This window comes from Etheostoma spectabile, chromosome 20, assembly GCF_008692095.1.
Source record: "Etheostoma spectabile isolate EspeVRDwgs_2016 chromosome 20, UIUC_Espe_1.0, whole genome shotgun sequence".
Classification (NCBI taxonomy): Eukaryota; Metazoa; Chordata; class Actinopteri; order Perciformes; family Percidae; genus Etheostoma; species Etheostoma spectabile.
This window is the reverse complement of record NC_045752.1, coordinates 11,987,815-11,999,486: the sequence shown is the minus strand read 5'-3', so window position 1 is coordinate 11,999,486 and position 11,672 is coordinate 11,987,815. Positions and strand designations below refer to the sequence as shown.

The window sequence follows — 11,672 nt, the reverse complement described above, 5'->3', positions numbered from 1 at the left end:
CCCCCCAAAAAAAAAACCTCAAGCCAAATACACTGCTGAACAAGGACAGCCCTTCCCCCACCTCACCAACCCCAGGCCCTCCCCCTGCGTTCTCTTCCTGTTTATTTATCTCTCTCTTTCTCTCTTTTTCTCCCGTTTCCTCAGTGTGCTGTGGAGGCAACTGGCATGGAGGATGCCTGGCCTCAAACAACACATTACACTATGGTCAGAGTGACACTGTCCACTAAGTCCGTGTGCTGCATAAAGTTGCTTTGCTGTGGGGGTGTTGTATGACCGTGAGACACTGTTCTTCTATTGGCTGTTACATCAAAAATATACACAAACCCTTAGGAGATTTTCTGCAGAGTCTCTTGTTATACAAGTGGTTAACAGTCTAACACCTATTTATTCACACATGCACTTTTAAACACACACATCTACACATGTTAATACGTCCAGGAAAAGGGGTGGGTTACAACAAACAAGTTGTAACCCGAAGCTCAGCGTGTGAGCCCCCAAGGGGACAGCTGTGGTTCCAGGTAGTCACCAGTCAGCCCCTTCCCTCTGAGACACCCAAATAAGAGGTCTATGCCGCACTAGAGAGGGTGGTTGGGATCCATAATGATACACATATTAGCATTTATATGAGGGAAGGAGTTTTAAAAAGGAACCTCAAATGATCAAGTAACAACTTTAGTTGTCTTTTGGGAAGTGGGACCTCCCTGCACATATAATTTTTTTTTTTTTTTTTTTTTTTTTTAAACTTCACTCTCTGAAGTGCTAGACAGTTTTTGATTTTCTCATGTACTTATGAAGTTATTTATAACCCTGCAGCTCAGCATGACTCATGTATTGTGACACTGGCAAACACTCACAGACAGTCAGACAGGAGGGTTTTTGTAATGTGTGTGGGATCTACTGACGCACGGCGGTGGCAGGCCTGGGTCAGGGGATAAGGAAGTGGCTTTTGCTACTTTTGCTGGTTGAGTAAACAGCAGGGACGACAGTCAGAATGAAAACTGTCCTGTGAAGTCATATCCTGACGCTACAAGCGACCGGACACGATACACTGATTTTGTGATAGTGAATGAGCGATTAAAAGAATAATATTTTGGCCCCATGAAGAGTACGGGGACTTTAAATGTTAACTTGTATAGAGACCAGTGTAATTACTGTTGAAAAGAAGAGCATACGTTTCTGGCAGTGTGTGTGAGTGATCAGAATCTGTGTGACTGGCTGTTGCTGAGGGATGTTTTTACAACCAAAACACTGATGTGCGGTTTTGGATGTGTGATTCCACTGCAGCCTCTGTAATTGCTATTTCAGGCACTGGTTGTGCAATTAATTGCATTGTGCGTGCATGTGTACATGCTCATGCATGAATACACCCATACTTGTTTTTCTGTATATTGGTATCTCTCACTTCTCACTATCACGGTCTGACAGTCAGTACAAAAACTCTCACTCCATAATAGTGTTACTGTTTGTCAGGGCTCATTCCTGTCTGCTCCTGTCATTAGGTGATTGCAGTTATTCAGTGCAGACACTTGTCCCTAAGCCATCCAAGTGCCTTTGACTGCCATCTTCCTGATGGATTTGGGAGTAATGTGGCTGTGAGTGTTCTACATGGGAGCCCGTGGCCCCTGGCGAAAGGAGGGATTAGATAGCGAAGGAGTGCTGGTGGATGCTGACAGATAAATTGCTCCTCAGTCAGAGAGGGCTGGAGGGAACACTGCGGTCCCCAGAGGTTGGCTGACATTAGCTGGTCCGCCATTTGAGACAAGGCAATAATGACAGTCACAATAGCAGGAAGACTGCTCCAGCCTGCACAGGGCAATGAGCAGAGTTAGGTTTCATCCCTATGTTTTTTTAAGAGAGACGACTCCTGCTGCTTTCAGTAGAAGGTGTTGAAAGCATGTGTGTGTGCGTGTGTGTGTGTGTCTTTATCTCTTAACTGTTCAGTGAAGGCCCGACAGTCTCTCCTTTCAGCACTTCTAAATGGAGGAGGATTGGAGTTGCACTGGAAATAAAAGCATATCAAGCTAGCTTTGGATATTTACTTTTCATCCATTGTTGTGATGATGTTTTTTCACCGTGATGTCCACTCTATTATCTGATAAAAAATAGTACTTCTCTGTGGCTCCTTGTCTCCTCCCTGATGTGACTAATCCAGAGTTTCTTGTCATTGAGGCGGGCCTGTTTGCTCAAGAGATAAGGCAGAGCTTCTGAGCAGCTGGCTTGACAGACAGCCCGCATGGGACACTGATAAAGCACATCAGGCTAGTGTCACAGTGACGAAACCGACATCTGGCTAGACTCTGCAGCCATATCGCGGGCTAAATTTAGAGCCAGAGTCTCATTTTGACAGTTGGTGGCTTGACTCATGAAGTTGTGAGATGCCTATGCACACTTCTTCTTCTCAATCTCCTCTCTCTTTTTCTGTTTGTCTTGGTGTCTCTCTCGGCTTGATAGAGTGTAGGGCAAAAGGACACTGTCACAGGATCATTCTGTTTCTGTTTATAAAGATTAATTGCTTCTCATGTCGCTTGTAGTAAATACATAAGCTTTGAAGCATGATAAATCCCTTAGTTGAGTTTTTTTTTTTAACTATCTAATGTTGAAACTCTAAGCACCATTACCTGTTAGACATTGACATACAATATATATATATATATATATATATATATGCGTATACTTCTTTTATCCCAGAGTTGTAACTGACTGTAGTCACTCATTTAATTTAGTTTAAAAAAAACAAAAAAAACTTGAGGCATTGCAAGTCAAGCCATGCTGGTTACCAGCTTAGCCACTCTGTGCTGCATATAAATAATGCCTATGTTTATATGAAGCAAAATTATGCTATTATTATGACTATATCAAAATCCCCCCTGGGAAGATTTAGATACATCAGAGAAGTAGTTTTCGCAAGACTCCCAGCAGTCTTTGCCATGATTAAGCAAGTAGTAAGAAACAATATGATATACTTGCTGGTTGGAACCTGGCAAAGCTTATTTAAAATCCTGCAATGTTCACCATAAATTGATAAGAGTAAAGAAACCCTGAGGCTTATCACAATTGCAGTTCTTGGCTGCTAACTAGGTCGATGTTTGGACACCACTTAAAGAGTCATGCAAATATGGCATATCTAATTCCTGCCTTTAGATATTTTGATTATTGTATATTGTAAACATAGCAGAATATTGTTCAGAACAAGGTAGTTCACTTTGGTGCATTTTTATGTCCCTTAGTTAACAACCCTTATGATCTGAAAATAGCCAAAGCATTATCAGGCGTTGTGGAGTCTGCCTTTCGTCTGCCTATGAGCTGTTGGGCTACTGTACCTTTCTCATGCAGATACGTGTTTTCCAGAGAGCTCCCTGCCTCTCATCAAGAGCCCCCTAATCCCATTCAGTGCAATTATCTTATCTCCGCTTCTCAATGGCAGAGATAGCATTATCCCCTTAATCGCACACAATCCAATTGGCTCGCAAACCCAAAAGAGTCTCGTCCTGAGCCACTGGCTGCTGGTCTTTGCCAGGAAGATTAGAAAAAGTGTGACCGTATGATGAATGTGTTTATGGTTTAGAATGTCTTTTGGGAAACCCGGATTGTGTAGGAATCCCACACACAAAGGGAGGCCTCTCTAATAAGTATGGTTGGGCACAGAAGCAGACTGTTGTGAAAATATCCGTGTCGTTCTGCTGTCTAGTTTTGTCTTACCCTTTTCTCAGTTGACCCTTTTCACTTTGTTCACTGTCAATAGGCAGAGGCAAAACACACTTAAGTTCAAACTGAAAACCCAAACCAATGACTATTTCTAGTACTTCATTTTGTAGAGTTTCGGTAGAGTTTACTAATTTTGGTATGTTTTGTCTTCATTTTTTGCTTCAGTATCATCAAAACCAAAGGAACCAGGGGCGGATGTGGTGGCGCCTGGCCGCAGCTCTGCTCAGCCTTCTCTTTGACAGGGGGTTCATTGATGGAGGAGGTGGAGCAGGACGGAGGTGAGGGGGTCTCCACATCTCTCAGAGGAACTGGACTCCTAATGGCACTGTAAAATCTAACACGGGTCTGTTTTTATTTGGGGTGGGAGGGGAGGCGACAAACTGTCCCCGCGGGACGGAGACAACCAACTTTTATACATGGTAGTGTTTTGTTTTGTTTTCCAAGAAGATGCCATGATGCTCCGAGATTCCTCTACCGGACAATGTTCATATTTTGGTATACGTGTGGTTGTAGTAGTTTTGTACAGTACATTGTTCTTGTTAAATGTTTTGCACTTCAACATGTATCCATCTTTAATGACCTCTACACACCCCGGGAATGCCTTATTCAACGTGCTCTGCCAGAATGAGTATTGAGAAAATTTGAGATGAAGGCAATATCAGATGGTTAGGAACTGAAAGGCAATGTGGTATGAGGTTTAATTTTCTGAAGTTTCCCAGGTGACCAGACAAGTTGATTTACTAATTTTCCAAAGAGGCAACTTCTCAGAACAAAGCATTTTGCACCTCACCTCAATGGAACATTTATCTATTCTTATTTTCTTTAATTTGCTCTCTGTTTTGGTTTTCCTACTCCTCCAGTTTCTTTGGTATGGTATTACATTTGAACATGATCCCTCAGTGTCATTCAAAATATTGGGAACAAACCTTTTGCACATGGAAAAAGTCTACACATCTTAACTTGTAATCAAAATATCTTTTTTAATCTGTTTTAAGGCCAGCCTTTCTTAAGTCACATGCTACATGTCAAACTGTGAGTACATTTTGGTGCCTCAGGAAGTATTGGGGTGGAGTTTGCAGTACTGAACATCAGTGAAACCCAGGTACAACTGCATTCAACAGTTAATATTAATATTAGGAATTGTGATTGTTGACACTGAAAGCCGTTAGCTCTAATTAATAGGCATTATGTTAATTGACAAAACCAAGGTGCATTAACAAACAACCAGGAAGTGCATAATAATAATTTTATAACATTTAAGCATAACATTTAAAAAGATCATTTTAATTGGCATGTTATATGTATATGACATTACTACTGTTGCTAATAAATATCTAGTTACTGTTCTAATTATGCAACTTCCCTTATTGTGCCATTATATAATATTATTATATTTAAGTTATGCCGCTTGATCTAATGTCTATTACTATACAGCTGCTGGGTGGCTGGATGTTGTTTAAGATGTAGCACAGTAGAGAAAGGCTGGGTGGGAAGGTTTAAAGGATCCATAAAAAGATATTTAGATTCATGTTGTGATGACTTTTGCATGCGTTTCGGAGGTCTAGCACACATTGTTTGTTATACCGAGCAAATTTAAGTATTCTTTCCTTAAATGGTAACAAAATTATTGTTTTTCCGATGTGTTCTTTTCATGTGATTGTTTTCAGACCTCCATGCCCTTGAAGTGGAGCTGTGGATCCACTGTTTTTGCACTAGATGTACACCCTTCAAGAGTTCAGATTGTTACCATGCTAACCTCCTGTCTTGTATGAAGGTTTTCAGTTATGACTTGTTTTCATGCCCACAACATTTCAAATGTATTCACTCTTATGTCCAAGACAGATAATCAATGTTAAGACCTGAATGAATGCAGTCTTTGATCTGGATTGGATTCTGGACATTTCATGTACCAGAGTTTTTTTTGTGTGTCTACAATAGAGTTACAATAGAGCCACGCACCTCCATTGAAAGGTTTCTGTCCTGGTTTGTTTTTCACAGCCTGTGTGTGTGTGTGTGTGTGTGTCACACCCCACAATACTGCATAATCAATCTGTGAAACAGATCGTCTCAGGCTACTTCTATGGGGTATTACATCGTTTAATATTCTGTTGGGTGATCTTGTATTGTGTTGGTGCTCAGATCCAGATTTGGGACATTTTTAGTACATATAACCACTCAGCAGACAAAAAGACAAAAGTGAAAAGACTGTAATTATTGTTGAAATATGAACATGTTTAAAGACACTGTTGAAGATGCTGTTTGTTATATTTTCTATTGCTGAACCCAGGCCAAGTTGTGGACCCGAGGAGCAGTACATATCAGGGGTCTGTAATTACATGCTCCTTACAATGTGTCAAGTTTATCACTGCATAATTAGGGTTTCCTCTCATTCTCTTAAAGATGTCTCAGGGACAGACTTTGTGGGCTACTGGTAACCTTGAGAATCAGTTACATGGTTAGAAGAAGAGCAGTGTTTTTACCCACTCATTCATGATGAAACCTCTCGAGGTATTGTCAAGTCTTTAATTTTCATTTCAGTTATAAAATTTCTCTTGGCCAATTTCTCAGCACACAAGTAAAGGTACAGACTGAGGAGTCTGAGGCTGACTTTCTGTCTGTGGTGGTGACGGTGGGCTGCTGAGCATGTAGTAGTAGGCGTGTGAGGTGCACTGAATGTGGTTGTGGTTATAGTTTCCTGCGGATCCTGAACGCTGAGCCAGTCCCTGTAGCGCCCTGTCTCACCATTGGCTCTTGACTTCCTCTTTGTGCTGCTCCTTTATAACATGGCTATTGTTCATTGGTTCAACTTTCTTTTTAATTTATTTTTTTCCCTTCTTATTTATTTTTGTGTATTTGCCCATTTCTACTGTATACACTTGTGTGTGCAATTACTTCTTATTTTTCTTTTTTTTGGGACTTATCTGCTTTAGTTGTTTGACTGTGCAGAGCAGGTTGGCCTGCATTGTACCTGATATTGCTTCATGTGATACTTAACTTAAATTCTACTTTTTTAGTAGTGCTCATCTCCTGTAGGCTCCAAGAAGTTTGTAGTTTTGTTGTTTATGAAAAACAACAGCTATTAGCTGGTAGAATTAATGTTGGTTACAATGGATTTCAATGGTGGTTCAAATGTTTGCACAGTGCGATTACGTTTCACATGGTCATTGTTTCGCCCAAATCCACTGCTCCTTCACAGCTTTAAGGAGGACAATATTGTGTTGAGTAAGTAGTGGATTCATTGATTTATCCAAAATGTAGCTGTTGTTACTATTGGAATGCATTGTAACCAACATAAATTCATTGTGACCACAGCTGCTGCTCTTCATGAAGAAGAAAACTACAAACCTCACGTTTAAGCCTAGGGGATTGGTGTTTGATACTCAAAAAGTAGTTTCTGGGTGGAGTATTTCACTTAAAAGGTTGTGAGTTTCCAGGAAATGGCCTAACCAATTCAGACCTTTTTCATTATCTTCCACCAGCCGATTCACCAGTCATCATGGGTAGATTCACAAAATGTGGTTTAGAAAAGCAGCTGCTTAGATGCAGTTTAAACTTTCAACAGGATGGACCTTTCCATTGTAATTAATGAGTCATTACCCAGCCTTTGCTAATGATACACACAGCATTAGAAAGGCTTCAAAACACCAAAAAAAAAAAAAAGTTAGCATTTTATGTTAAGTCACAGGGTGTTTATGTGTTCAATTCTTTAACCTTGATCATTGTGTCGTAATCAACATGCACTGGAAAGTACTTTGTTTCTGTAGATCCCATGGGTCCCTTATCTGTTGTGTGTTAATGTCTAGTATATACTCTGGATTGTTCTTTTGGGCTAATCTTGCCATGTGTCAGACGTATATATCTGTGCATTGACCAAGTAGGCTCCGATTGATGGCCTGTTTGATTTATTGGAAAGGGAGACAAGCCACCGTGGTGCCCTGTATACTTTTGTTAGATTGAGGTTCCCAAGCTGCACTCATCACATTATATGTGAGTGTGGAGAATCCCTAGAGTGGGACATGTATTTTATGGAAACCGTCAGTGTCTTGAATTTTGTAGTCCGCTAAATTTGAAGTTTTCAAGGAAGGTTTTGATTTTGAATTTTTTTTTTTTTTTTTTACGACAACATTTCTTCTTCATGGTCTTTCATAACTTTTTTTAAAATGTATTTTCTTAATAAAAAAGGGTCTGCTTTTATAAGGACAGTTCATTGCTTGTAAAATAATTTTAATACAAGTAGGATCCTTTTTGAAGTCCATGAGATCAAGGGCATTTTTTTATATAAAAATGAACTTGCAACATTCCTTGCACATCTCATTGTGGTGTAAAAACAAAACCAAGCAAACCAAAATAATTCATAGTTGTGGTTAACTTGGCCCATGAGCGTATAGTTGTGGAATATTTGCCCTTCTTTAAAGAACAGCTAAATTGTACATGTATTTCTAAAACCCTGGAATATGCCTTTAACTGCTCAGTTTCAATGAAGTCTTGATTATCACACACTCTCTGTATACCAATAAATGAGACCCAGCGAAAATGTAGCATTTTTGTAAACATTGACTGTGTGTTTTCGAGACTCTACTGTGCACTCATTTATGTGTATATTTTTTTTTTGGTTGTTGATATAATATGGAAGTAAAGACAATTTGTTATGTAGTGCAATATGCTGTACATATGGAGCTTTGCTCTACAAATCTTTTTTTCTGGATTTCTTGTTGTTTATTGGTACTTTTTTTTTCAATAAAATTTTATTGAAGGTGTGAAGTTGAAGTGTATGTCTTTACAGGGACATGTACAACCATGGTACCCATGCTCTTCTTAAGACAAAAAGCTCCCAGTTTTCCTTAAAACTTAAGTGCGTAACGTTTTGATATTAACCCAATTAGTATAAGTAGATATTAGCCATTGCCAAATGAGTTGCTACAAAGCTAATTAAGACTATCAGCTCCACACAACTTTCTTCCTTGGCTACTAGCAACTGTATATAGGAGGGGTGGGGAGGTGCGATATTACAGAAGGCTTGTATTGTTGATGCGCCGCCAGTGTTGTTGTTGTTACTCAGAATTCCTTGCGGGGGCGACAAAAACTACGCCCTATAGCTTTAATGAGTAAGAAAAACTAGAATTCAGAGAAACTCCAGTGATGGCTAAAGCGCAATATGAACATCAGATGAGTAATAAAAGTAACATAAATAAAATTAACAAAATAAACCTACATAATTTAGTTTTAGGTTGGTAACAATTCCAGTATTTCACACCTAAAGCCAGTCTGTTTATCTCTTCACTTCATTTGACGCTTATACTCCTGGACAAAAAAGTACAGAAGAAGAATAAGTTCCCTCCTTTTGCTCTTTCAAGCCTTAGCTTTTGTTTTGAGGAGTTGTATTGGAAAAGTAAGCCACTGGTGGATTAACCGATTGTCGGAGGCTAGCCAGGCCTTTAACAGAGACTGTGCTCATCACATCCCTCCTGCAGTTAGGCCATTAATTTAGTGAGAGCACCAGGGCCTCCAGCCCTCTCTAATAACCGCGGCCTGCATTCTATGTACATACAAGCAAGTGTTGCATTACAACTAAATGAGCCCATGTATAGAGCCAATGAGTGGATTGAAGCGGAGACACTGAATTTCTGTTGCCTCCTAAAAGGTTAAGGCGAATGCTGCTGAGCTTGCAGATTAGTTACACTGCAACAAGGATCCACTCAAGGCATGGGAGTGATTGATTAGTCTTGACACATATAAACTTGAAATGTGTGGGGAGCAAAAGTCCTTCTCACAAAGTCTTAAAAAAGTTTTAAAGTTTTGTATGGATGATGTGTTTTTTTTACAATGTGCTTACGAACACTTGTCGCTCCTTTATTCACCAGACCAGAAAACTTACAGTCACCTCCCTCTGGGCTAACGCGTGGCACTTTTATTGTCATCTATGCCAGGTACGGTGTCACGCTTCGCAGGCACCTGACTCACCTGTTTGGCCACTTGCAGTCAAAGAACTCCCTTGTCTGCGGCCCCACGACGCAAACACATGCACACAATGACAGAGTGTGTCATAGGACGTGAGGATGTGGTTGAAACAGAACAACAGCTCCTACCCCAGTCGCAGTTGTTTAAAAGTACCCAACTGTTCAGCGCTCCCCTCCTAACCTGTGTCTTCTGTGTTTTTAAGGGGCTGCACTCAATATTCAGAACAGTCATATGGCAGCAAGCAAATATTTGCTTTGTAAAGATATAGTGAAGTAATCCTGAGTCCCGAGCAGAGAATCAAGTCACACTCGCTCTGTGTGTGTTGCAATCTAAACTTCTCTCTGGCCACGCATGCATGTTGGTGCATGTGAGGGACTTGTGCGTGAGTATCTGATGCCGAGGGCCGTGACAAAAGTGCCGGTATTTGACGAGTTGGGGAACGGTCTGAGAGAGATGTGTTGAGGCAATCCCAAATCCCTTTTTTTTTCTGAATATTGCCCCTTTAAGTTTAAGGATTTCAAGCCTTAAAAGGAGCTAATGAACAGTGCTATTCACACAACTGTCAAAACATATAAAGAGCATCGGTGTCATCTTTGCAGAGGGGGTTGCTTTTTTTCTTTTTTTTAGCTATCATCCTACATTTTAAACCTGTGTGCCAAGGATGTCCCATGTCTCCTTTGCTGTTTACCTCGGCTCCATGGCTTCGACGGTTCTGTCCTCTAGGCTCAGCACTTTAATGGGGAGAGCATCAGCTTTCCCTGGCCCAGACAATGGCTCCTCTGTTCCCCTGGCCGGGCCGCCTGCTGAAAGAGACACCCATTAGAGAAGAGTCTATCTCTGGGGTCAGGCCCAGAGGTCACGCACAAGTACGGCTCTTGTTTATGTCTGAAAAGCCAATGAAAACACTGCAGCCTACGTTGTTAACTCCTACTCGCCTGGCTCTCTGGCAGACTGAAGAGGAGTTTCTGCTTGAGCTAAAGTCACAGAGTGCAACGCATGTAACCACAGCTTCAATTTGTTCCTCTGTGCTAAAGTGGTGCGTTGTGTCACTAAGTGAATTGCATTGACAGGCACCTCAGCACCTGCTCTGCACCACCAGCCGCAGATTCTTCCCCCATGCCCTGAGAACCACTTTAAGTAGCTTCCCACTCCAGCACACACAGTAAACTACTAAATTATCACCTGTGAGCTCACCCTTTTCATTGAGCTATAATTTAATGTAGGTATGATTTGAAGAACGAAACCTAATTTTAATGAGTCTGAAGTGACATTAATGAGTCTATGACTCTTTTAATTGGCTGTCAGCAAGAAAGGGCTGTCCAGAAAAGTTTAGGGCTAAATTAATTGTTTTCAGCTTCTAGAACGTTAGGGAGGAAGCTTTATGAGTCACATTTCACGGTACAGTGTGCACATGAATGGTTCCTGTCCACAATAAGTAACTAATGGATTGCCATTAGATTTTGTACATTCCTGGTTTCCCATAATAAATCCTACTGACTTTGGTGACTTTTCCTATAGCATCACAAACACGTTGACATTTCTTTTGTGTCTGTGAAAAATATCTCCACAGCTATTGTATGGATTGCATTGAAATTTAGTAGAGAAATTGATTTCCTCCAGAATGAATTGTGATACCTTTGGGCAATCCTCTGACTTTCTGCCATCCAACTGCATCATCAGTTCAAGTTGTAATTCGTCCGATACTTTAGGTTAGCACTAATTTGTTTTGAAATATGGGATGAATTCACATTTTAAGGGACGGGTGGCTCCCCCAGTCTTTAGTTGCATGCTACCAGTAAGTTATTGCTGCCCTGTGTCTTTAACGGCATGTTACTATGCTACCTAATCTTTTCTGTGTTTTGTGGGTGTGTTTTCTGTTTTTCTTCGGTGGGGTGGAAAGGAAAAAAAGGTATAAAAATAATATAAACATTGAAATGAAGTGAATTTACAATAGATCGGCCCCATTTTCATGGTACAGATTTACCTATTTGGGTTAGTATTGGCTTATA

General features: G+C 40.5%; 1 protein-coding gene across 2 annotated transcripts in view; it reads left to right on the top strand.

Annotated features, from left to right (window-relative positions):
• The window catches only part of bmf1 (BCL2 modifying factor 1), a 12,694-nt gene extending 4,232 nt beyond the window's left edge, over window positions 1-8,462 (top strand). Inside the window, exon 4 of one of the 2 annotated variants that reach the window (XM_032501137.1) lies at window positions 3,871-8,462. In XM_032501137.1, the coding sequence (XP_032357028.1) occupies window positions 3,871-3,987 (117 nt within the window). In that variant the 3' untranslated portion in view covers window positions 3,988-8,462. Of the gene's footprint in view, window positions 1-144; window positions 2,633-3,870 lie in introns of those variants that run through there. The other variant, XM_032501136.1, reaches the window with a different exon arrangement.
• Window positions 8,463-11,672: the final 3,210 nt, after the last annotated feature.